The sequence below is a fragment of the Mus caroli genome, unplaced genomic scaffold (assembly GCF_978045245.1).
Source record: "Mus caroli unplaced genomic scaffold, Mus_caroli_1 scaffold_19, whole genome shotgun sequence".
NCBI classification, from domain to species: domain Eukaryota; kingdom Metazoa; phylum Chordata; class Mammalia; order Rodentia; family Muridae; genus Mus; species Mus caroli.
In genome coordinates, this window is record NW_028227274.1 from 40,625,880 (window position 1) to 40,650,176 (window position 24,297).

Consider the following 24,297-nt stretch of genomic DNA (forward strand, 5'->3'; position numbering starts at 1 on the left):
AGTCCCCTTAGGCTCCCTGGTTATTTCTCTGGCTCCCTCATTGGGGACCTTGTGCTCCATCCAATGGATGACTGTGAGCATCCACTTCTGTATTTGCCAGGCATTGGCAGAGCCTCGCAGGAGACAGCTATATTTGAACAAAATACCCATGGAAGGAATTACAGAGACAAAATTCAGAGCAGAGCCTGAAGGAACGACCATCCAGAGACTGCCCCACTTGGGGATCCACACCATAAACAACCACCATACCCAAACACTAGGCAGATGCCCACAAGAGCATGTTCAGTGTTCTTAGAGACAGACTTGCTGCCTCTGTCCTTCCCAGGGCTCAGCTGACCCATGTTTCTATTCACTAGGAGCACGTATCTCAAAACACCTCTTTTTAAAAACAGTATCACCAGATTACAGGCTTCTCAAAGATTGTATTTTCACATTCCTAATACTATTTAAACTCTATGGCTACATGGGATTAGTGGCTGATAAATCATTTTCTACGAATAAATTGGTAGTTTAACATAGTTTGATATGTTAATTTAGACAAGGTACTTAAATTTAGCCCAATGCTTGTTTCTTCAATTAACTGTTAAAAAGTAGTTTATAATAACTCTGGATATTCTTCATTCTTTTGCTTTACAGTCAACTTTGACCACTTTGAAATTTTGCGAGCCATTGGGAAGGGAAGTTTTGGGAAGGTAAGAACTGAATTGTCCAGCTTCTGGGAGAGATGTGGATCACAGAGGGTCGGGGAGTGATGTGATTCCTGAGGTGCTGGGGTTACAAAAACATATAACTTGGAAATGTTTCGGAATGTTCTTTGATGAAGCTGTCCCCACCATGCAGTGAAAGTCAGATGCCAGATGAACAAAATGTGGATTTAGGACCATTTTGTTAAAGTCAGATCTTCCTACTCTCAGGAGAGTGGGGGGATTTCTCTTTACCCTAAAGAAGGTTAAGATTTCAGCTTCTTTTGCAAATTCTCCAGTAAGAATTATCAAATGAATGTGAGGCTTATTTTTTCCCCATGGGAGAAAGAAGCCCTTTAATTTCTATATTTTCCCCAATTTGCCATTTCCAAAATTTTATTTTGGAAAATATACACAGTCCAGCTTCCTGTAAGAATACTTAGTGTTCACTCCATTAGTTTCTTTGTGGAGACATACTTTAAGGTAAAATAATGATATCATATTAAATTTGCATGGTATTTTGATGAGTACTATATAGGCCTCTAAAAGAATTCTTAAGACATGGACAATTTGTAGCTGTTTTCTCATGCTTAGTCTTCCCCATTACATCACCCATGCTGGGAAAGAGACTCTTTGCCTAGTGCTTTCATCTTTCCTTTCGGGTCACATCCATTGTAACCACTTACAGGAGGATCGAGGATGGTGTTTGTTATCAAGAGAGTCTTAACCTGGAAGCAGATTTAAATGTTGTTTTGAAGATCCCAGGAGCAGAAGCAGGCAAGCTACTATGGGAAAACAGACATATAAGTTTTGGTGCACTAAATACATGGAGAAACAAAATGAGGTCTTTATCCCGAGTGGAGTAAGAACTCTAAAGCCTCTCTGCCATGCTGAAGAACACATCTCCCCTTGCATCTCTCAGCCACACTCTTCCTCCTCCCTGTTGACCTTCCTTGCCTCTGTTTACCTCCTCAGGTCTGCATTGTGCGGAAGAATGACACCAAGAAGATGTACGCCATGAAGTACATGAACAAACAGAAGTGTGTGGAGCGGAATGAAGTGAGGAATGTCTTCAAGGAACTCCAGATCATGCAGGGCCTGGAGCACCCTTTCCTGGTGAATCTGTGGTAAGTGCTCTGGCCACACCTCCCAGTCCACACTCCTGCATCCATCTGCAGACACAGTTACACTAATGGCATCACGAGCGCTTGATGAACATTGGTCAATCCTCATTATGGTTTTCCCTTTAATGGACTGACTGTATGTGACTTTTGGTGTTAAAATGAGAGAGAGAAAAAGTTTGTTTTATTTTGTTGCTGTGCTGGGAATCAAACTTAGGACCTTGCACATCCTAGTCGACCTCCCCGCCAAACTGTTTTTTTTTTTTTAATGTGTAATGTATGAGTGTAGTATGTGTTTGTGTGCATGTGCATGCACACATGCATGGTATTAAGTTTATATGTGCCTGTGAGTGTGTGTGCAAGTGTGTGTGCAATTGTAATAGTGGGAAGGTCATCGGACAACTTTGGGTTGTCTGTGTTTTCCATCTTTTTTGAAATACAGTATCTTGTTAATTCTTGGGATTCTCCTGTCTCCTGACATGCTGGGATTCCAGATGTGTGCAACTGTATTAAGCTTTACATGGGTTATAGGAATCCAAATTTCCACTCTCGTGCACACTTATAAAGCAAGTATTTTATCTACTAAGTCATCTCAGCTCAAAATCTTTTTTTCCCTATTTATCAGGAATACACACTCCCCCTGCCCTTGAGGCTAGTAGTTGTTCAAGAATTTTAATTACATGAACCAATAAGGAGTGTGTTCAGATCTGTTATCTTTAATCAGCATAGATTTTTCCAATAAATTGGGCAGAAAGTCTGGGTGTCAAAAATGGACTCCGTGTTTAACATGAAGCTTATCTTTGGGGCTTGTAGAAAATACTTTCTCCTTAAGATAAACAGTAACAGGCTGGTTTCATTGAGGCATATTTTGGAAATAGGTATATATTTTATTATTTTATTATATATTGCCAGTGATTTGGTTAGGTTAGGTGCTTCCTTCCTCAGCCAATAGGTTTAAAGAGAATTAACACATTAGTGGCTACACATAGCTTTCTGGGATCAGGTCTCAAAGCCATTACCACAATCCGAGGCTTAGAACACATGAGACACTTATAATGTTTATTACCTCCAGCACTTTTCAGCACATTGAGAGTTTTATGTTTCTCTCTCATTTTACTGCACATTTAATGCATCTATTACGTTAAGAGCTGGATCTTAAAGTTAACTCAGTGTGACTGTTACTTAAATATGCATGCCAAGTAGCTCTAACTTGCCAGCAGGAGCAAAGAAAATGAAAGCCTTTATCCAGAGAATGCTAATGGAAAAATAATTGAGATTTCGCTGTGTGTTTGAGCACATCCTTTTGGAGGCACCGATGCACAAAGCCTCCCTCCATTCGTCTTTACCTAACACAGTCCCCTCAGTCTGCAATGTGTTAGATGCTTCTCAGTTGAAAAGAAGATGGCTCTGTGTGACTTAGAAATAGATCTATTATAATTTGTGCACTACTCAGACCTCCTAAGAGTCTAATTTTGGTACAGCTTCAGTGTATTTGTTAATCAGTATTTTAGAGTGGTCTATTCAGAAGGCTGCCATGTAAGACGTTAAAATGGATGCAGTAGCTTTCTATTGCTTAGCAATCATCATATCCTCTCTTCTCTCCCCACCCTGAAAATGACAAGGTGCTGTCACTTCACGGCCTCCCTTTGTTCAAAGTCGTATTTTTCCTCCTTAAAAAGCTCAGCCAACTCATTTTCCCTTTTTAGAGCCAAGAACTCTTCGTAAGGACACACCTAGAGTTTTTCACTTCTGTGCTTTGTCTCTTCTTGCTATGTGGGCACAGGCAAGGAAACCTGGGTGCGGGGATGGAAGAAATGTAAAACATTCAGAAGTTCTGTCATTCCAGACCACTGTCTTCACTGTGCGTGTAGAGCTGGCCACAGTGTGACAGACGTACCTTAACCATGGGTCTCAACCTTCCTAATGGCGCAATCCTTTAGTGCAGTTGCTCATATTGTGGTGACGCCCAAGCATAAAATTATTTTGTTGCTACTTATAACCTTAATGTTCCAACTGTTATAAATCATCCTGTAAATAGCTGACATGTAGGATATCTCGTATGTGACCCCCCACAAAAGGGTCATTTGAGCCCCCAAAGGGTCATGAGCCATAAGTTGAGTACTACTGTGCTATGACATATGTTCCCTGTTCCTTTGTTATTCTCACTGAAACTCACAGTGGGCCCTCTCCATGGATGGAAAAGAAAGCAAAGGAAGCCCCACCTGTACCATACACAGCGCAGAGCACACCTGGAGGTGGGATATTCCTGCAAGTAAAGCAGAAACGAATTTAAATTATGTTTTATTCATTGACAACACTTTCTCTCTCTCTCTCTCTCTCTCTCTCTCTCTCTCTCTCTCTCTCTCTGTGTGGATTTTCATCATTTTGTCCCCCACGCTTTTCTCTCCTTCCTCCTCCTCCCTCCCTGGGACTTTCTTTTTCCTAGTTAATGCCCGTTCTGTTTTCATGTCCCTTTTGCATGTTTGCATCCCATGGAGCTTAATTAGAATTGCTTGTATGAGCATAGGTGGGCTTATCAGGGTCTACCCCATGGGAAAAAAAGCCATATCACATTCCCAAGCTACCATTAACTGTTCTATAGTTCTTTGGGATAAGTGGCGACTCATGGTGAAATATTGACAGGGCTTGTCCAGATAAACACAGCCAGAATGAATCCATGACTGTAGCATCTACATCCCTCTAGACAAGGTTTTTGTTTTTTCTTTTGTAACATACCTCTCATCCTCTAGCTCTCCCATTCTTTCCACTTTCTCTTCTACAATGTCCCTTGCCCTTGGCATTTTGACCAGTTTTAGTCTCTACATTAACCAATAGGGAGTATAGCAAGGATCCTCTGTGTTAAGAACTGAGAGAAGCCCTAATCCATGGATATAAACAAGAGTATTCAGAAGGCAGCTAGACTACTTGTCTCCTTAGAAAAACAATAATAAAAAAAAGATGTCTTCAGCAGTAGAGTCTTAACATCAAACTCTAGTGGAGATCCAGGACAATGGCAGTAGACTGTATTGTTTGGGGAACTTAGGGCGCCTCCCTGATCAGCAATGTATAAGGAGGAATCCCGCACCTAGAACTCAGAGTTTTGTTTGATATCCCATGGCTTCTAGGAAGAGCATTATCACTCTGTGCATTATGCCTTCATTTAAAGTCTTTTTTTTTTGAAGCTGTATTTTTAATAAGCTTATGAGATAGATTTCCATATGGCTTTTGCACATACCCCAGCCATAGTTATTTCTCTACAAATCTCCTTTGGTACATCTTCATAATGTCTTCCCCACTCAAACTTCTCCACTCCTAATACTGCCCTTTCTACCTTCATGTCACCTTGTCCCACTTCCCTTGAGTTCTGCTCCACTCCCCACCGGCTCAGAGCAGAAGCCAGCTTATTTCTTCTTTCTCTCTACAGTGATTTCTGTCCTAACAAGGTACAGTGGTTTGAAGTGAATTTTCACAAGAAATTTGCATGTTACAAAGCTTTAATGATGAATGATCTGTCATTTTTAAGTCACATTGTCAGAAGACATAGTTACAACAAATAACTTAGGTTGTTTCAGCAGATGAAAAGGATTACCCAGCCTATAGGCTCTTGCAACTATTTGTTAGCAATTTTTGTTCCTTGTTCCATGCAGGTTTGATATTTTAAACACACCAGTCACTAGCAGTCCAGTGTGGATGCTTGATTCCAAAGCATCATGGGAAGTGGCTTTAATTGTTCTTTATTAGAGTTGGTTTTGACTTTCCCCCTTCATTCTGCAAATCAAACACAAGTTAATTTAATAGTCACAAAATATTGTATATAAGTCAGGTTTATGTGCTGGCTTAACTATTAGGTTCACTTTGACATCTCCCAAGCTTTGAAGATGTAACCAGTTCAAAACCCTTGCCCATTTCTCAAACTGTGCTTTGCCGTGATGCCTTTTCTGCCTAAATTGCATTAAATAATCTTCTAAAGATGGATTTAGCTTCATGGGTTGTACCCAGAAAACTTCACTTACTAAGCTGAGAAAAATAACCAAATTTCTCTTCAGCACTCTCTGCTTTAATGTTAAGAAGTATGAATGTACAGGTACATATGTGTGTGCACATATATCTCTTTCATGTGTATACATATAAATATATACATACATATATGCTTGCATACATATGTATATATGCATATATATGCTTGAATCTTTCGCTTATTTCCACCAATTTGAAAAACAGAAAAAGAAACCCTTAGACAAAAGAAAAATCCCTAAAGTCTTAACCCCTTGAAGCAGCCAAACTTATTATGTCGATATATGCTTTTTAGCAAAATATTTGCATATAGTTTTCTGACTTTGTCGTGCACAAGTTCCATTCTTTCCATCATTACTGTGGACATCTATTGAGAACCAGAACCAAGCTATAGTTTAGGTGGCCATATAAATGTGGAAGGAACAGGTTTTTGAGTCTTGGACAAAAAAAAACCAATAATTTTAGCCTATGTCTCAAGTGCCACACAGACACATTTTAAAATTATTCATTATTGAATTTATCTGAATTTCAAATTTAACTGGCTAGAGAGTACTCTTATTTATTCGATCTGCCAATCCTACTTGTAACACAGGCCCATAATAAGAGGATATGGTGATCAGCAAGAATGGACAGAGAGAGCTCCTATCTGCACACTATTACTATCAATTATAGTGATTGAAATATAAACTATGAGGAAGGCAGGGAAGGATTTAGTAAAATGCCTTACTTGTGGGTACCCCTTTTGCAGGGAGAGAAGTGTATCCCAGGTGTCAGGGAGGAACAATATTTGAATTAACATTTAACCTTGTCAGCCTTACCTGGACCCAATCAGGAAGAATCTTCAGATCTAGAGCATGTTATCAAGTGAAAGCTGCCAGACAGGGCTGGCATCTAGGAAAAGTCAATACAATCTTCCTGTGAGTCCTTCCCTGAGGGCTGTTACCCAAGCCCTGGCAACCCATAGTCAGAAAACAAATAGACCCACAGTAGCTTCCCCAGGTGGCTCTTGTTAATTGAGATTAAGCTTGCAGCTGCAAGACACTCTGGGGCCTCTCTCCCTCTTCGCTTGGGTCCCTGGGCCCTGTGAACAGAACAGGCTCACACGTGTGGTTTTAATAAATTAGAAGATGGAGTCATCTGTTTTAAGTGGAGACCACCTGTACCTGGAGCGTGGCATGAGGTCCTTGGAGACAGCAAGGCACACAGACCTGCCAATGGCTGCCAGGAGACTTCTCCCATGATCTTCACTCAGTTTTGTGGCTTCACAGACCAAGATCTCAGTAACTGACAAAGTTCCTCTGAATGACGTCCTATCATTTTAGTTTTGATTATGTTAGAGTCTTAATTTATCCTAACAAACTCAGTTGAGAGGGATTGGTAGTTACAGTCTACACCCGGAGAACCTGAGGGATTTCCCCAGGAGATCTACAGAGCAGCTGTAAGAACTGCTCTCACATCTGATAACCTGACCTCAAGTCTGCCTTCCTTCTATCTCAGACCATTCCCTGCAGATCTCTTGCTTGCAAAATATGTGAGGCGGCAGAATTAATTTCGTTCATTATCTTTCAGGAATATAACAAGGCAGGCAGATGAGCTTGTGTGCTTTTCTGTCTCCTTCTGCAAGTCTAACAGTGCCTAGCACACAGCAAGTGATCAAGAAATACCTGTCCAGTGAGCGAATGAATAAGTTAGTGGTGAGACGAGGTTATGGGCTCCTGGTTGATTGATCTTGTTCCTACCACACCAATACAACCATTGCGCTCTCCCAAACCAACACCCACTCTAGCTTCTAGCTGGCCATAGGGTCTGAAGGACTTGAGCTTTAATTCCTGCTCTGCCATTTGGTAACTGAATTAGGCTAGTTACCCTAGGTAGTTTGCTTGGCTTCTCTACACATGATTGAGATTAATAGCAATACTCATCTAGATGGCTACAAATGGTCAAAACATGTATCTAACATACTGTACAAAGTAGTCATTTCGTAAGTCATGTCTTTAAACAACTGAGTGAAAATCCTCATGGAAGTAGAATGGCTCTCTGTCCCTATTACCAGACAGTTTATTTCTCATGACCCTATAGACTGGGCAGATATTTCTTTTGGTTTGAGGGGATTTATTTGAAGCTGTCTGAGATAGGATAGTAAGTCATCCAAAATAATCCTCCTAGTTCTTGATAACCTGGACTAGTAATCTCTGCTGCTGTCTTCTCAGCAGTAAAGATATGGGGTGTTGTCCCAAAGCAATGGAAGGATCCTCAACAGCAAGAAAGGATGCACTTCATGAGAAACACATTTCCAGCCTCTGTCTACATTATGTTTTCTATTCTCTAATTGGCCAAAGTGAATCATGAGGTCATGATCAGATTAAAGCAGGTTCTACTTTGATGAGGGTCATGTGAAAGTTGGAATCTCAGAAGGTGAGATAGAGGAACCACTATAACTTAGAAACAGTTTATCACAATACATGGAATATTCTTTTTTTTTTTTAATGGTTTTTCAAGCAGGGTTTCTCTGTATAGCTCTGGCTGTCCTGGAACTCACTTTGGAGACCAGGCTGGCCTGGAACTCAGAAATCTGCCTGCTTCTGCCTCCAGAGTGCTGGGATTAAAGGCCTGTATCACGACGCCTGGCACTTAGAATATTCTTAAGGTGTTGAATATGAGAGTAAATGATCACATAAATGGTAGAGATTCTTACTCATGGTAGAACTGGAAACTACACGAGGTAACCAAGTGCTCCTAGCCATGAAAGTCTTTGAGAAGGAATTTGTCTTTGCAGGAACTCTTCTTCGAGGAGACTGTACCCACACTCAGATGCTTTACTGTATGTGATTCTTCTGAGAAGCACACACCCATGCTCTCAAATGTACCTGACTTCCTTCTGAGAACTCTATCTGAGCCCTTATTCGTAAGCCTATATTAAAATATCCTAAACTCTAACTTGGCCTCATTGAAATGACTGCTTGGGCATGACCCTGAGACCTATAGATGACGCAGGAGGGCAGTCTCTGAAGAACTTAGCAGAGACACAGTATTATTGGGTGGCCTATGTGCAGTAATTGTACCATATGTACTTGATGATGGCCTGCCTCATGAGCTAATGAGACATTAGTCTTATAGACTAGCTGGGTCTTCATAACACATGCATCAACTCTCCATTTTCTTGTTCTATTAGGAAAGTTCTTTTTTTTTTTTTGGTAGAAAACAGCAGACAGATATTAAAAAATACTCAGCTAAAAGGAAACTCACCAGGCCCATGAGATATAACTTAGATGAAGAAATAGAGCTGAAGAGCAGGAACAAAGGCCATTCCAGGAATCCAGGTACAGGGACGAACAAGCAAACCCTTGAGGCTGTCTGGCCCAGATGAGTCAGCTCCAACCGATTTCCTAACCTTGTGTCAACCACTCAAGAATCAAAGTCCTAGGGGACAGTCTAATTGACTCTGCTTAGAAAAACAGGCCTGCCCCGTGGCTAAAAGGCAGAGGAGGAATGACTCCGGGTGTGTTGGCCAGAGCAACCTGGATGGCAATCTCACTTACTGAGATGGGAGATCAGAGGAGGGACAGATTCAATTTAGGGTCTCTGCTCAATTATCTGACTACAGTTATTAGGTAGGGAGGAAGTCTGGCATTCATTGGAGGAGCTCAGATACCAGGGAATAGTCAGACAAACCATGAATGTGCAGAGCATTGGCTAGTGGTTGCATTTCAGATACTGGAAGGGACCATCTTTGCAGAGAGTGCAGGTGGGCCATAGGGCTAAGGATTAAAGGCTCTGAGTGCTCCGCTGTTCTCATAGAAAACGGAGCTTCAGGAAATAAAACGGAGTGTGAGCCACACTGCAGCTCCATTTGTTATCTTCCCAGTCGCCCCTATACACATGTGGGTGTCTCCTCTCAGCTCCACAGATTAATTCACTACCCAGGCACAGCCCCACTCTGTGGCTTCATACTTCATTTGCAGCAATGTAATTTTGGCATTATGTTGGCTTTAACTGGATCTTGTCAATTTTATATAAATTTTGTAAAAGATTTTCAATTTGTATTTTAAAACTACTGGTATTTATTTTGGGTATTATTGAACCCATAGGTTAATTCAAGGAGAATTTAGAGCATATTGAAATAGTAAATCTTTTAATTTATATGTTATATATTTTTTGTTTATTTAGAGAGTCCTTGATTTGTTTTTCCCCCTTGTTTCTGATTTTAACGTAGACCCTGATATGGAGGGCTATTTTACTTGTTTTTCAGTTTTAGTCTTAAGTATCTGATGTTTTTTATAATGCTATTTTTTATTAAATTTGTGTTTTATAGTAGTCTGTTGCTTGCATATTAAAATAAAATTAATACTAACAATATTTCCACCAACCGTGCTGATCATCGGTACCTCCCCTGAGGGTTTTCATTATTTACAACCATGTCATGGGATAATGGTGGCAGACTCATTTCTCCCTCTTCTTTCACTGTACTAGGAGAGAACACAGAATGTTAAGCACATCTGTGTGGAGGTGGGCATATGAGGAAGCTTAACCCATGAAATTTAAATTAGAAAGGGCATAGAAATTTTATGGAGAGAAGCTGAGAAACATGGAAAAATATAAGAATTTTAAAATTAGAATAGTATTTTCTAAGGATCTATTTAAATTTTGTGTTTATAAATTTAAAGTGAATCAATCACAATTTCATGTTTTTCTACATAGGTTGCACATATTGGCAAAGGTAGAGCAGTGGTGGGCACATGACTTTAATCCCAGCACTTGGAGGCAGAGGTGGGTGGATCTGTGAGTTTGAGGCAGCCTGATCTACAGAGAGAGACAGACATAGAGACAGAATCAGAGAGGAGAGAAAGAGAGAGAGAGAGAGAGAGAGAGAGAGAGAGAGAGAGAGAGAGAGAGAGAGAGAGAGAAGGAGGAGGAGAAAGACTAGGAGGAGGAAGAGATAAAGAAAGAAAAATAGACAAATCAGGTCAGAGCCATGAAACCAACATTATGGCCAATCAGGATCCCATCTTCTCAAACTTTCTGAGACTTTCAATTATAACTTATATTTCGTCTTAACATTACCTCTATAAGGTATTTAGTTGTTTCCTTCAACAACACTATAACAAAACATTTAAAAATAAGCACAGTTAATGAACTCATTAAAATGTAGATGTCATTTTGCATGATAAACAATGTCTTAGTAGAATGAACTCACTACTTGTTCTTTAAAATAGTCAAGTCTGAGGTAAAAGTTTTTTTCTGTCTTTGCTTCCCTGGAAAAGTTTTGAGTGTCAGGTATCAGAAACTGTGCTTAATACTATATCCCTGCTAACCCAGGATACAGGGCTGCTCCCAGTTCTGCTGAAGATGCTCTTGGACCAGTTTGATTGTAGGCACTACTTTGTTGAAAGGAAGTTGGGTGCATTTAACATGAAGCATCAGGGTGAAGGACATGAAGGACAAAGTGAGAACCTTTGTAGCAGCAGTTCTGGGAAGGCCTCCCATTGCCCCGGAATTCACAGAATTGTACACCCTGTTCAGCATAGAAACAAATTGTCTATTTGGCTAGAGAGACAGAGAGATGGACCATCCAAGAGAGCCAGATGAATGGTCTGTCCCTTTACTCAGAAATGATAGGTCAGCAACTCTGACTCAACACCTTCTGAACCCTGTCATGCCAGCCAAGGCATTCCCATCGCTTCCTAACCACAAGTGGCCATTTCCTATCCCATCAAAGACTGGGAGTCAACAAGCTGGATTGGTTTGTCTGCAGTGGTCTTTGAATGTCACTGATTCCTGAAATTATCAATTTTTAACACTTGGGTATTTTTTTCCTCCAAGCCCTTGGTGTAATGTTCTGATTTAATTGCTCCTCATTAACATCTGAGCATGTGTCTTGGCCTTTTCTTGTATATGGGGAACAAGAGGATGCTATTCCCCTTGGCCTGTTTACTGAGTAGCTTCCTCTCTAAGGGAACCATCCCAGGAGATTCTGTACAAAATAATAGTAGCCAAATCTTCCCTTGGAGAGATTTCATAAACAACATCTCTACAGCCAGTACGATGGGCTGACAGATCATGAAATATGCAGAGTTCTGTCCAGAGAAAGGCCAGCATTTGAGCCACCAACTATGACATGAGGACATGGGGAAAAATAATCCGTAGCCTGTTCTATGATACAAAAGAAAGAAAGAAACGACTCACCATGTTTTTCACTGTGAAAATTACACATACTTACGCATTTTTGTTAAGGCTTTAAGTTAATTGCCCAAGTTGCATTTCTTTGAGAATTTTATGATCCTTCTAATTAATTTAGAGACCTGTTAACTTCTCTCATATTTCAGTCCAATTTTCTAGTGGTGTGTTTAAGAGAAGAAAACCCACATTCTTTATATCATTCCTTTAACTGAAGTACATTGTGCAGAGATACAAATATGCAGGATATATTTGTCTAATGCCATTGAGTAAACAAACACACATTGTGCAGCAGGCTACGCACCAGGAGGTCCTGGTGCATGCAGAGAGGAACAAGACATAGGATCTTCAAAGTTCTTACTCAAGCAAGGACTTACAGCCAAATGAATAAATTATGAAAATATAGCATGATTCAAAACAGCATCCACTGCTAGGTTTCTGAAATGTTCCATCACAGGCAAGGGTCTGAGTGCTGTGCAACTGAACAGGAGAGAAATAGAGAGGCTATCCAGGAGAGACTAAAGGAGAGCTGAGATAAACTGGGACCAAGCTTCTAAGTTTTTGAAATGTACATGACAATTGTTCTTTCAAAATAGGAAGTTTGACTGTATAGTAGTTTTCTTTTCAATTCCATTCTGTCTAAAGGATCTGCCTATAGTCTGACGATCAAGCTCATGACTTTCAGGTATATGGCTCGTCAGTTGCACACACAAGAGTGGGTGATGCCATTTGGCCACTTGATTTAATGAGGGTGTTTAAGCTACATTTTTCCTTGATAAGTTCTGCAAGGCACTACTAGGATAGAGCTCTGTAAGTGTCAAAGCATAATGGATGGATGAATTTTTCTGAAGTTGAAAAACCCTGGAAATTTGACAATATTACATAGAAAATGAATGTGACAAAGTCTGTACTGTTATATATTGCTGGTGGGGTTCAAAAATGGTACAGATCCTAGAAACCAAATTTGGAAAGACCTTACATAACTATGTATGCCTTTGCTCTCTCTCTGTTACAGTGAGTCCTGATTGGAGCAAACCTACTCCTGGGCATATACAGCCAGCCAGACTATAGAAACATATGCACTATGAATGTATTATTGTGTTACCTGAGTATCTATCTAATAGTAAAAGCTTGGAAACAGCCTATGTATTCTCCCACAGAGGATGGCCTGAGCAAACGGGTGACAGATTTACATTGTAGCAAGTCTACAATTGTATTGTTTTGTATTGATATTGATTGTATTGTTAAGTGAAAAAAAAAGTCCACAGAGTTCAGATAGGTCTTCAGGCTTTACCCAGTTCGTGTGACAATCCTACGTGGTTTAAGAAAACAGGAATACAAGCCAGACCTTGGTGGAGCTTGCCTTCAATCCCAGCACTGGGGAAGCAGAGATAGGTGAGTTCAAGGCCAGCCTGGTTTACAAAGTGAGTTCCAGGACAACCAGGGCTTTACACAGAGAAAACCCTGTCTCCACACTTGGGTGGGGAGAAAGAGAGAGAGAGAGAAAGAAAGAAAGAAAGAAAGAAAGAAAGAAAGAAAGAAAGAGGAATCCATAAATACCTCTTGAAATTCATAAAGAGTTGGAGGGTTGGGTGTGGTGGTTCATACTTAAAAATAAATTGAAAAAATGTTTTTGAGGTTATAATATTTCACCATCTCTCCCTTCTCTTTTCTCCTTCCAAACCCTAGTATGTTCCTTATTCTCTTTAAAAATCTATGGCCTCTTTTTTCTTTAATTGATCGTGTGTGTGTGTGTGCGGTGTATTACAACCTGCCCAGTCTGTGTTATGAAACTTCTCATTGCAATGAAGACCATTGTAGAAAACCATAACCAACAAAAATGTAGAGTGTGGAACCCCTCAAGCTCTGAGACCACTGAAGAAGAGAGGGCATAGAGAGGATGAGAGCAGGAGAAACATGCTGAGAGATTATGATCACTAGAACTATCAGAAGTTGAATCCATGAATTCTCACCTACATGGCTCTATGAAGAGAATAATGAGGACACCAGTGTTACCGTGGAAGGAAGTAAACCAGCTATCCCAGGAATCGGGAAGTCAGGCAGATAGATCTGTTTGAGTTTGAGTCCAACCTGGTCTACATCACAAGCTCTAGGCCAGCCAAGCAAGACTCCTTAGTGAGACCTGAAAAACCAAAAACCAAAAACAACAACAACAAAAACAAAACAAGACCCACAAACAAACAAATCATCATATAGAAATTCAAGGTCCAACTGAAACAGTCTTGACCAGAAAGAATCAAGGGCTCTTACTTCCTCACCTCAAACTTTACTATCAAGATACAGAATCAAGACAGAGTACAAGGCATTAAAGGCAGGCAGAGAAGAGTACTGAGAATCTAAAAGGAAATTCTCACATTGTTTCCTGACTTTTCACCAAAGGGCCAAGAAAATCCAGTAGTGAAAAAAGAAGTCTTTCAGCAAATGGTAGTGGGATGACCAGGCGTCCAAAAGCAAGAGAGTGGGAACAAGAGTAAACATTAGGAAATAGAAAATCAAAACCATCATGCCTCCCCTGTATTGCAATGACTATCGTTTTAAAAACACACTCTAGTTTACATCATGTCCAAAAGTTAACCCAATTAAATGATAGTTATAAACATGAGATAAATCGAGAAACATTCACAAAAATAAAGGAGTAGTTCTTAAAACCCATGCACCAGACAGCTCCTTCTTACGTATAACTTAATAGAATATGTACTAAAATGCACATTCTATTGTATTCTAGTGTGTAAAAGACACATCTGACACTAGTAATTTAAAAAAAAGTTCTTCAAAGGTGTCATCAAGAAGTGAAATGACACCATGTAAAATAAGAAAAATAGGCATAGTTATAAATAATGTATGTGATAAAAGCCTTACATACAGAAGGGTCTACAGAAGACACTCTTAATTCAAAAATAAAAAGGGGGAAATGCTTATTTTAAAAACTGATAATGAATCTGTAAATGGAGGCTTTTCTCCAAAAATGATGGGAAGTGTCCAGTAGGTTCTCAGAAAAGCACAGAACAAGAGTAAACATTAGGAAATAGAAAATCAAAACCGTCGTGCCTCCCGTGCATTGCAATGACTACCGTTTTAAAAGCAAGGGGTAGTAAATGCTGGAAAGGATGTTGGAAAACTGGAGCCATTACCCTTGTTGATGAAGATGTCAGATGATGCAGCCACTCCATAAAAGAAGAATTCATCAAGGATGCCAAGCTTTTACTCATGGTATGCATGCTGTATCCAGTTTGTGGAAGGAGTTACTGACAGCAACTTTACTGTGCTCAATCAGTCGAAAATATCCTAGTAACAAGAAGAGTAAAAGCAACATGTAGAGTTTTCATCAATACTTTAGTTAGTGGCAGTGCTGCCATTCTGACAGCATTATGTGTGTCCAATGGAGTGGAGCTAACACATACAAACCAACACCTTCAGTGATAGAGAAAAGACATACTTTCATTGTGAAAGTTAATATGTATTTATTGAAGATTACACTTGAGTCTGCATATGTACTTATATCTTCATGTGTGTGAGAGAGAGTGACTGAGAGAGGAGAGGAAGGGAACAGGGAGGGAGGAGAGAGGGAGGAAATGGAAAAGGGAGAGAGAGAACTTCCAAGAACTACATTTGTCTGGAATAGGAACAATACAAGGTAGCTAGTATTATGTTTTTATACCATAAAAGTATAGAAGCCTACTAGATCATATTACTCTATGTGTTATTGCTTGATTATGGCTCCCTGGTTCGAGAATGGACATTTCAAACAAAAGAAAAACAGACATGATAACATCAAACCCATGAGCTCATTGGGATACTTTTTTAAAAAGTGTTGGCTGCTTTTGGAAGGCATTAGGAAGCAAATCATCTTGAAAATCATTGCTAAAGGAGAGATCACTTTTGAACATCTGTTTTAATTTTCCCTATATGAAATGCAACCCACAATAACTAAATAGTTTATTAAATCATTTTTTCTTATTAAAGTATTCCATTCAAAACATAAAGGAGAAATAAGAGTTCAATTTTACTACTTTGAAGGAACCTTAGGCTCTAGGCGTGATGTTTAATGGCAGATAACACTACATAATAGATCTATTAATTATATGTGTGTTTATTAAAGTACATAGACTCATCTGTAAAGTAGCTTTGCTCCTCCCCATATAAACAATCCATCTAACTTGAAGCCCTGTATGTCTTAAAAAAATACCATTTTTCTGCAGCAATTCACTACCTCCATCTTTCACACTTTTTTCTGTCTCCTCTTCCACGATGAGCCTCGAGCCTTGTGGAAGGGGATGTGGTAGGTCTGTTCCTTCCTAGTAGAATTGTTAGACCCTTGCAGCATCATGGAGGCTATCTCGTAATGAAGACGCTTCCAGAGTTAGTACCAGTTCATTTTCTCTATGCCCTATGACTCAAACTCCTGGTGTCTTTATCAATTAAGAAGTTACCATCAAGTTTTGGAGGTAATGGCAATAGCCTGTAATAATACATTGGAGGTCGAACCTATGGAACCCCATTTACCAATGACTTGAAAATAGGTAGCCAATACATGTCACATGACTGTTTTACTGTGTTGTTTGCAAAAATCATATCTCCCTATTATAGAGTGACTCTGTTTAAAGTCCCTTTTTATATGTGTATGTGTATATGGATGTATATATATATATATATATGTATGTACATATATATACACACATATATGTGTGTGTGTTTTAGAAAGTTTCTATAGTGGCAGGTTTCCATATGACCTTTTCAAAGATCTTTAGTGTTAATTATCCCTTTTCATATTCTATTACCCTGACCTCCCAAGGTTGTATTAAAGTTCAAATTAAAAAAAGGGATATTTGGCCGGGCGTGGTGGCGCACGCCTTTAATCCCAGCACTCGGGAGGCAGAGGCAGGCGGATTTCTGAGTTCGAGGCCAGCCTGGTCTACAAAGTGAGTGCCAGGACAACCAGGGTTACACAGAGAAACCCTGTCTCGAAAAACCAAAAAAAAAAAAAAAAAAAACCAAAAAAAAAGGGATATTTGTATAATGCATATATGTGTATGTATTATATGGACATTAAGTTTGTATTTGGTGAATGTTCTGACTTACTTTATACAGATCAGAAGCTGACAGGATTATCTTCTTTTTCGAGGCAACCAATATTAGATACAAGCAAAAGAAAACATTTCCCAATATCTATTTGCATTTCAATGTTAAGTAAAATGCAAAAATACATACTAGAAAATTAAAAAATGACTTATAAATCCCATCATTTAGACCAAGTAAGTTTTTGGCAGAAAATTTTATATACATATTAGCATTCATTATTTCCTATTCATTTTGTATGTGTTACATCTTTAAAATATATCTATTATGTGTACACTCTATCTATACACAAACATGTACTTGCACACATGTTTTGTGGTGTGTGTGTGTGTGTGTGTGTGTAATGCTGCTGTGCTGGTTAGGTTTTGTAAAATTGACAAAAACTAGAGCCACATGTGAGGGGGGGATTTCAGTTTATAAATTGCCTATATCAAATTGGCCTGTGGGAGAACCAATGAACATACTGCCTAGTGAATTTCACATACATCAGGGCTAATTCAGCACAGCCAACTAAGAGCTATTCCATACTGTCACATAGGAAACACAAGCTACAGAAGCAAAGCAGTGAGCCTCTGGGACAAGTTGTTGAGTTACAAGGAAGGTCTTTTTATTAGAAAAAAAATCAGATTGTGATAAGAACTGAGCATTCCGTGTATCATTAAATTATGTTATGGCTACATATTTTTAATTAAGTTGTTTCAGAAAATAAAATGCTCATTTTGTTCCCTCTGAGAGTCAAGAAACTGAAGTAGGATTCAGATCTGATGAGCTAAGGAAGGAAGGTGATTTTCAAGAGTCAGACTTATTTCACAGCTTACTGAGTTGGTGTTTCTGCTGGCCAGGGGAGCATGCTGCCTCTTGCCTTGGCCACCTTTTCTTTGATTAATAATCCCCTGCATGTAGGAACGCGTAGCTAACTTGTCACAACTGGCACGTGTTTCAGTTTGTTCTTTGAATAAAAACTGCTTAACTCGAGCCTCAGAAAAAATGTTTGCTCGTTCAGGCTGAACTTAAGTGTAAGCAATATTTACACGTTTTAGTGCAATAGCAGGCACGGAGCCTCCTGGTGTGTCAACAGGTATCTCACTTACACTTGAGAGGGTAGTTAGCGGGAGAGTGTAATGTGGTTTCTCCTCCCCAGGCTAACTTTCTATAAGCGTCTAGGTATGTGTATTATTGACACTGTTTTTTTCCCTCTTCTTTTGGTACCCAGTCTCCATCCTCTCCATCCTCACTTGGCCCATTTGTAACTCAGCCCACAAGCAAGTATGTTTTCTGTTCCACTGCTGAGAACAGCCTGAGGTGCATCAGACCTCGGATGTGACTACATATTAGCTATCCCAGGGTGGCTCACTAAAAGATCTCCAAAACATAGTGAATATAATTTGGAAGGATTTCAGATGGAAGCATCTAGACCCAGCAGCTTTCCTGATGTCTATTAAACCTGAAGCAAAGCTGGCCAGGTAGTCACCCCATTGAGGCAAAGAACATAATTCTTAACAGATAATACCAAGTAAAATATCTGAAAGTTTCCAAAAGAATTTTATGCATTTTGTCTTAATTTCACAAACAGCCTAATTTCTATCATCTTCGGTGTGGATCTGAAATTTTGCTTGTGGAACCAGTGAACACCAGGAACTGTCGGTCTTAATTATTCCATCACCTCCCTCAGATTAATAATGCTTTGTTGATATTCTCATTCCTTATCAAAAATAATCCTCGTGTACCCTTTAGTACTTACTCCATCAGTGGTGTTCTTACAGTTCCTCCTGAGCAGAGAATTCATCACCAGGAATTACATGCTTCCTTGGGTACGGCTTACTGGCACTTACTTCTTGTAATGCAAATAAAACTTCAAAATATGATTTCGGCGACACTAGGAAAACAGAAACACATTAAAGCAGTTATTGGTTTAGATGACTTTGTTGTGACAAGAAATCATGCCTGAGCTGTGGGCACAACAAAACAAGTCCCCACAGGAAAAGAATGCCTTTACCAATGTGTTGTGCATATAAACACCCCCCCCCCATCTTTGCTGGAGGTTCTGTGTGTACAATAGGGACCTGCTTGGGGTTGTCTGTTTTCTGCTTCATCTCCCACTCCTCAGCCCCATGATCCTTCAAGGAAAGAGCTTATATCTGGTCCTATAGCTCCCGTCACACCTGTCAGGGACTCCCCAGTGTCTATACATTTGTGATTAAGTTCCTGTCATAAAATTGGCCCATGCATTTTTTCCCCAAACTCGGGCTTCCCCATCATACCTGGTGTTCCAGCAGTCTCAGCTCTACCCCAGCCATGGGTTCACCTTCTTGTCTGTACTTGAGGATGTGATTGTGTTCTCTTTCATAGTTCATTTTGCCCCAGGAGAACCCATGGCTCAATCATTTTTAAGATTCATATTTTGTGGAAATGTTGGCATCCAGATATCTTTTCTAATTGCTTCTCTTCAGGTTGTCTTAACAAACCTGAAGCTCCTATTTTGGCCAGCTAGACTGGCCAGAGAGGTCCCCAGATCCACCTATGCCTGGCCCCCAACACAGGGGTCATCTCACATTCACTACCATACCACCATTTTCTCTGGGTGCTGAAGATCCAAACTCAGGCCCCGATGCCTACAATCAAGCTCTTTGTCCATCTCTCCAGTCCTGATATATATTTCCTAATGCTGTTTCAGGTATTCCTTCCAAGATGAGGAAGACATGTTCATGGTGGTGGACCTGCTACTTGGTGGCGACCTGCGTTATCACCTGCAGCAGAATGTCCACTTCCAAGAAGACACAGTGAAACTCTTCATCTGTGAGCTGGCCATGGCCCTGGACTACCTACAGAGCCAGCGCATCATTCACAGGTCAGTCATGTCCAAGGAGACAACTCATGGGTTAGAAAAAAAGCCATAACCTACTGCATGGAACAAGTTTTTGCTCATCATGGCATCTAATGTCCATTTAGTCATTACAGCAGCCTTTTGATGTTATCCATGTAGGCGGTTGGCATATAAAGTTTACCCCAAGGTCACAGTAAATTACAAGACTGAAAATAACTATCAATAACAATTTGTATTTGGTTAATAACTATGCCTATATAAAGAGAAGGAATGGTAATGGCTAAGAAGTTTAATATTAAATTAATTAATTTAAAAAGAAGTACAAGCACACAAAAGGGAAAGATAAGAAAGAAATCAGCAGAGGAGAAAACTTGGTGCAATGTCTTCCTGTCCTGTCAACTGTATCAAACGAGTCTCTCAAATGTTCAGGAACAATGAAAACAAAGTCTTTCCTGCACTTAGCAAACTTGCTTTAGGAAAATAAATAAAAAATTATAAAGACATATGACCACTAGACAAAAAAGGATATGTTACAATTGTAAAGAAATGACTAGCTTTAATGATTATCTTATATACTAGATCTCATTTATTCTAAAACATTATCTCTAAAGCAACCTGTGCTAAAGTGTCAGAGGAGATACTGTTAGACCAGGAGTAAATATGAGCAAACCGTGATTTGTAAATATGAAATTATCACCTAGGTTTATTAGTAATCAAATCGCCATAGAATCTACGACTTTTACTAAGGTTTCCTTTGTGCTTATATCTGGTCTGGATTTCCCATTTGAATTTAGTGTTCCCATTGTACTGAAGAAGAAAGTGGATCAAAGATTTGCTAACAGTTGGTCCTGTTGGGATATAAAACTGAATCACTCCAACTAAAGTGCGAGAGAGCTATGTTATACTGACTGCACTAATTATATACATAAAATGCATGCATCAATTGCAATGGATCACCTCGATGCTATCCTCTCTAATCTTTGAACAACTGACTGAGATTTTAGTACAGTTGTGGCATATTGAGTAGACACAATTTGTAGGTACCATGAACCAATCCTCTTTTCCTTTTCTGGTTCGAAGCAGGTAGACTTAAGTAACTGTTTAATTTTCCATCTTTGGATCACCTGTTTGAATTGGAAATGTGCTCTTTAAGTAGTAGTTAAGTGGAAAGCTGACCAGTTAATCACACAGGACTTCAGATGGGAATTTACACACCTGGTGTTTGTGGGTAATTGAACATCTTGTTTTGAAGACTAGGCTTTCTCGCTCCTGACAGCTCTTTCTGGGAAGATCTTTATTCTGAAAGGAATTCAGAAGGAACCCAGAAGGAGCTCAGTCATACCTCATGGCAACTGTTCTATCTTTCCCTCCCTCCCTCCCTCCTCTCTACTCTCATAAAATCATGGGGCACATGAGGGGTGAACTTCCTGTTTCTAGCTTTTTACACCTCCACAGCATTTACTTCTTGTCTGCTTTCATCAGTACAGTGGGCACACCTAGATCAAATGAAGAGTTATTGTTGATGTTTAAGCACTTAAGACAGTGATATCTATAAAGGGTCTCCCAGTGTCCAGCACAAAGGAAACTTCAGCAAATGTGGTGGAGAAAAGTCTCCCATAGAATGAAAGCCAGCACTGACATTCCGAGGAAAGGTAGAAACCCCAAATGTCGCACCGAAACAAACCGAGACGCCATCCTTCTGAGGTCAAAGAGCCATTTGAGTGTGTTTCTTGCTGCCTGTGGGGACACTCACCTCCCGTGTATTGCATTATATAAGATGTCAGAGCATTTTGCTCGTCTGCGAAGCTCTGACACTTTTTGATATCCAATTGCTTATGTCATTTGTGTCCCCTGCTCCAGGAGTAAAGCCATGGCTGTTTCGCTTTCCTTTGCCTCTTTCATTATTAGTCAGAAAGATGAAGTAATAAATGCTGGCTGAGCTGTGTCAATCACTGAGTGGGAGCAAATAATACTTGCAAATTTAAACTGTGGAGCATTAGAGCTGGAGAAGTACCTTAGTGTGTAAGAGCACTTAGCAGAGACCATGAGATCCCTCCCCTGAAGCCAAGGCAGTAATCTCACAACTGCTTTTAACTATAGCTCCAGGAATGTTTGTGTCCTTTGTCTTCAAAAACACTGAACTCAAACTTCTACACAAACATGCACATACACAGGATTAAGAAAATAGATGTTAAAAATATATCTGGCACATTAATGCCAAATATCTCAACATTCCATGGCCTTTATGTTGGGTAACATAATTTAGCATTAGTAAAGCACACTTCAGAGAGCTAGTAGGGTGTTATCAACAACAATAATACAAGACATGGTTATCTACACAGGCCCTGAACAGATGCCACCCACTGACATGCTAGCATGGAAGGAGGGAAATCCCTAGACCAAGAATGACTAAAAAATGCTAGCAGCAGGAGAAATAGTCTTGCCCATAGAAGAGTTCCCAAATTGGTTAGCCAAAACCAAGTGGTCAGCCTTTAAATCATATACATACATCATATATACACAGCAGGCTGTATCTGTATATTTATAACTACACACACACAGACACACACAAATAGATACTTATGTAATAGCAATTAAACAAAAGGAGGCTGTGAATTTGAGAGCAAGTCTGGGTATAGGAGAAAGGTGGGAGGGAGGATCAAGAAGGGAAAATAATGCAATTACATTTTAATTTCGAAAGATAAATAATAATGCTGTGATAATAGTCCAAACTCTTATATATTCTGGCAAATTAAAGGCATATCACCAGTATTAAGATTCATCCATGACAGTGGGCCAAATAGATACTTTAATTGTATAACAAGTAAGATTTTTACTATTGAAATGCCAGACATCAATTCAATGTGTTATCATCTCGAAATGACATCAAATGGCTTTAAAAGCTGGTGAACTGAGGGGTATTTCTCTATCTGAAGAATTTAAATGAGAGCCATAACGTTCTGAAACTGGAGTTCATGTGGTGTGTAAGGCTGAGAAATGAATTCAGAAACAATATGGGCTTGTGACTGCTAGGAATCTTTTTGTAAAACCTCTTTTTTCATTCATTGTAACAAATACTTATTCATCTTGATGGTTCAGCTATTTCCCAGGGTGTTCAGTGATATATAGCTTGGGGCTTTTCATGGAATAAATTTAAATTAAAAATATAAATCTTCCTTCAAAAGAATCAGCAAACTAAATGTTTGATTTGATTGATGCGGAGATGACAGAATAAATCATCTTTCTGCTACTTAGAATATTAGGCTGAAAACTCATATTCTGAATTCCAAGACATAAACTGTGTGAATGAAAAAAGAATCCTTGCATCGCCATAGATTTGCCCATGTGAGAAGAACCAATTACATGGAAGAGCAGCTATGAAATACAGGACTTCTATGTTCAGAGTCAAACCATGTTTTCCCTCCAGACAGGGTTGAATGATTCAAAATGATCTTAAGCACCCATGAATATGCATGGAACAAGAGTAGCATCAGGCCACCATTTACCGGTGGCTTCCTGGAAGTCCAGGGGACTCTTCTAAGTACTTGTAAATTACTTTGCTCAGATTTCCCCCAGTTCCAGACAGCTTATGGCATTACCACCCCCAATTCACAGTTGAAACTCCAGTTTTGAAAATTCAGGATCTCACTTCAAATTCCATTGTTAGAATGTAAGCAAAGCATCAGCTTGAGAAAAATGCAGCACTCTGGACCCCAGTACACTCTAAAAGGCTGAGTGTTGCTGGAACCTGAGGAGAGCAGGGATCAGGTAAGCATGGCCATCTTAAGCCTGTGAGCATTCAAACTCCTACTGCACAAAGAAGATCCATTGGAACTACCCAGTAAGAAGACACTCTAAAACCAGAGGCTAAGCTGTTCCAAAGAGGGCTGGCATACAATAGAGAAGAAGAGATACTAGGTAAGGAAACAGTTTTGTAACAACACTGTGGTTTTACAAGAAGTTTGAACAGCCAACTCAGCAGGTCAGCATAGACCATGTAAAAGAGACCGACTGTGTAAGTGGGAGTCTTTACTCAGGGGCTGGGGAGATGGCTCAGCCAGTAGGATGCTTGCTGAACTAGAATAATGACCTAAGGCTGGATCATCAGGAGTCACATAAAAAGTGCATATGAGAATCTCAGTGTTCGGTGATCTCTGGAAATCATTGACCAGCCATTCTAACTGAATTTTTAAACTCCAAGTTCAGCGAGAGAGCCTGTCTCAAAACATCAGGAAAAGAGTGATTGAAGATGTGTCACCTCCACCTCAACAAGTACATGCATGCACATCTCTCCCCTATGTGAACACGCATGCAACACACACACAAACACACACACTCATACACTCACACACACACACACACACACACACACACACACACACAC

The 24,297-nt window shown here is 39.7% G+C and overlaps 1 protein-coding gene across 3 annotated transcripts in view; it reads left to right on the top strand.

Annotated features, from left to right (window-relative positions):
• Nucleotides 1–24,297, top strand: part of Stk32a (serine/threonine kinase 32A) — a 116,900-nt gene that overhangs the window by 33,327 nt on the left and 59,276 nt on the right. For all 3 annotated transcript variants that reach the window (XM_085833705.1, XM_085833707.1, XM_085833706.1), the window contains exons 3-5: nt 637–692; nt 1,659–1,810; nt 19,764–19,937. In XM_085833705.1, the coding sequence (XP_085689831.1) occupies nt 637–692; nt 1,659–1,810; nt 19,764–19,937 (382 nt within the window). The remainder of the gene's footprint in view (nt 1–636; nt 693–1,658; nt 1,811–19,763; nt 19,938–24,297) is intronic.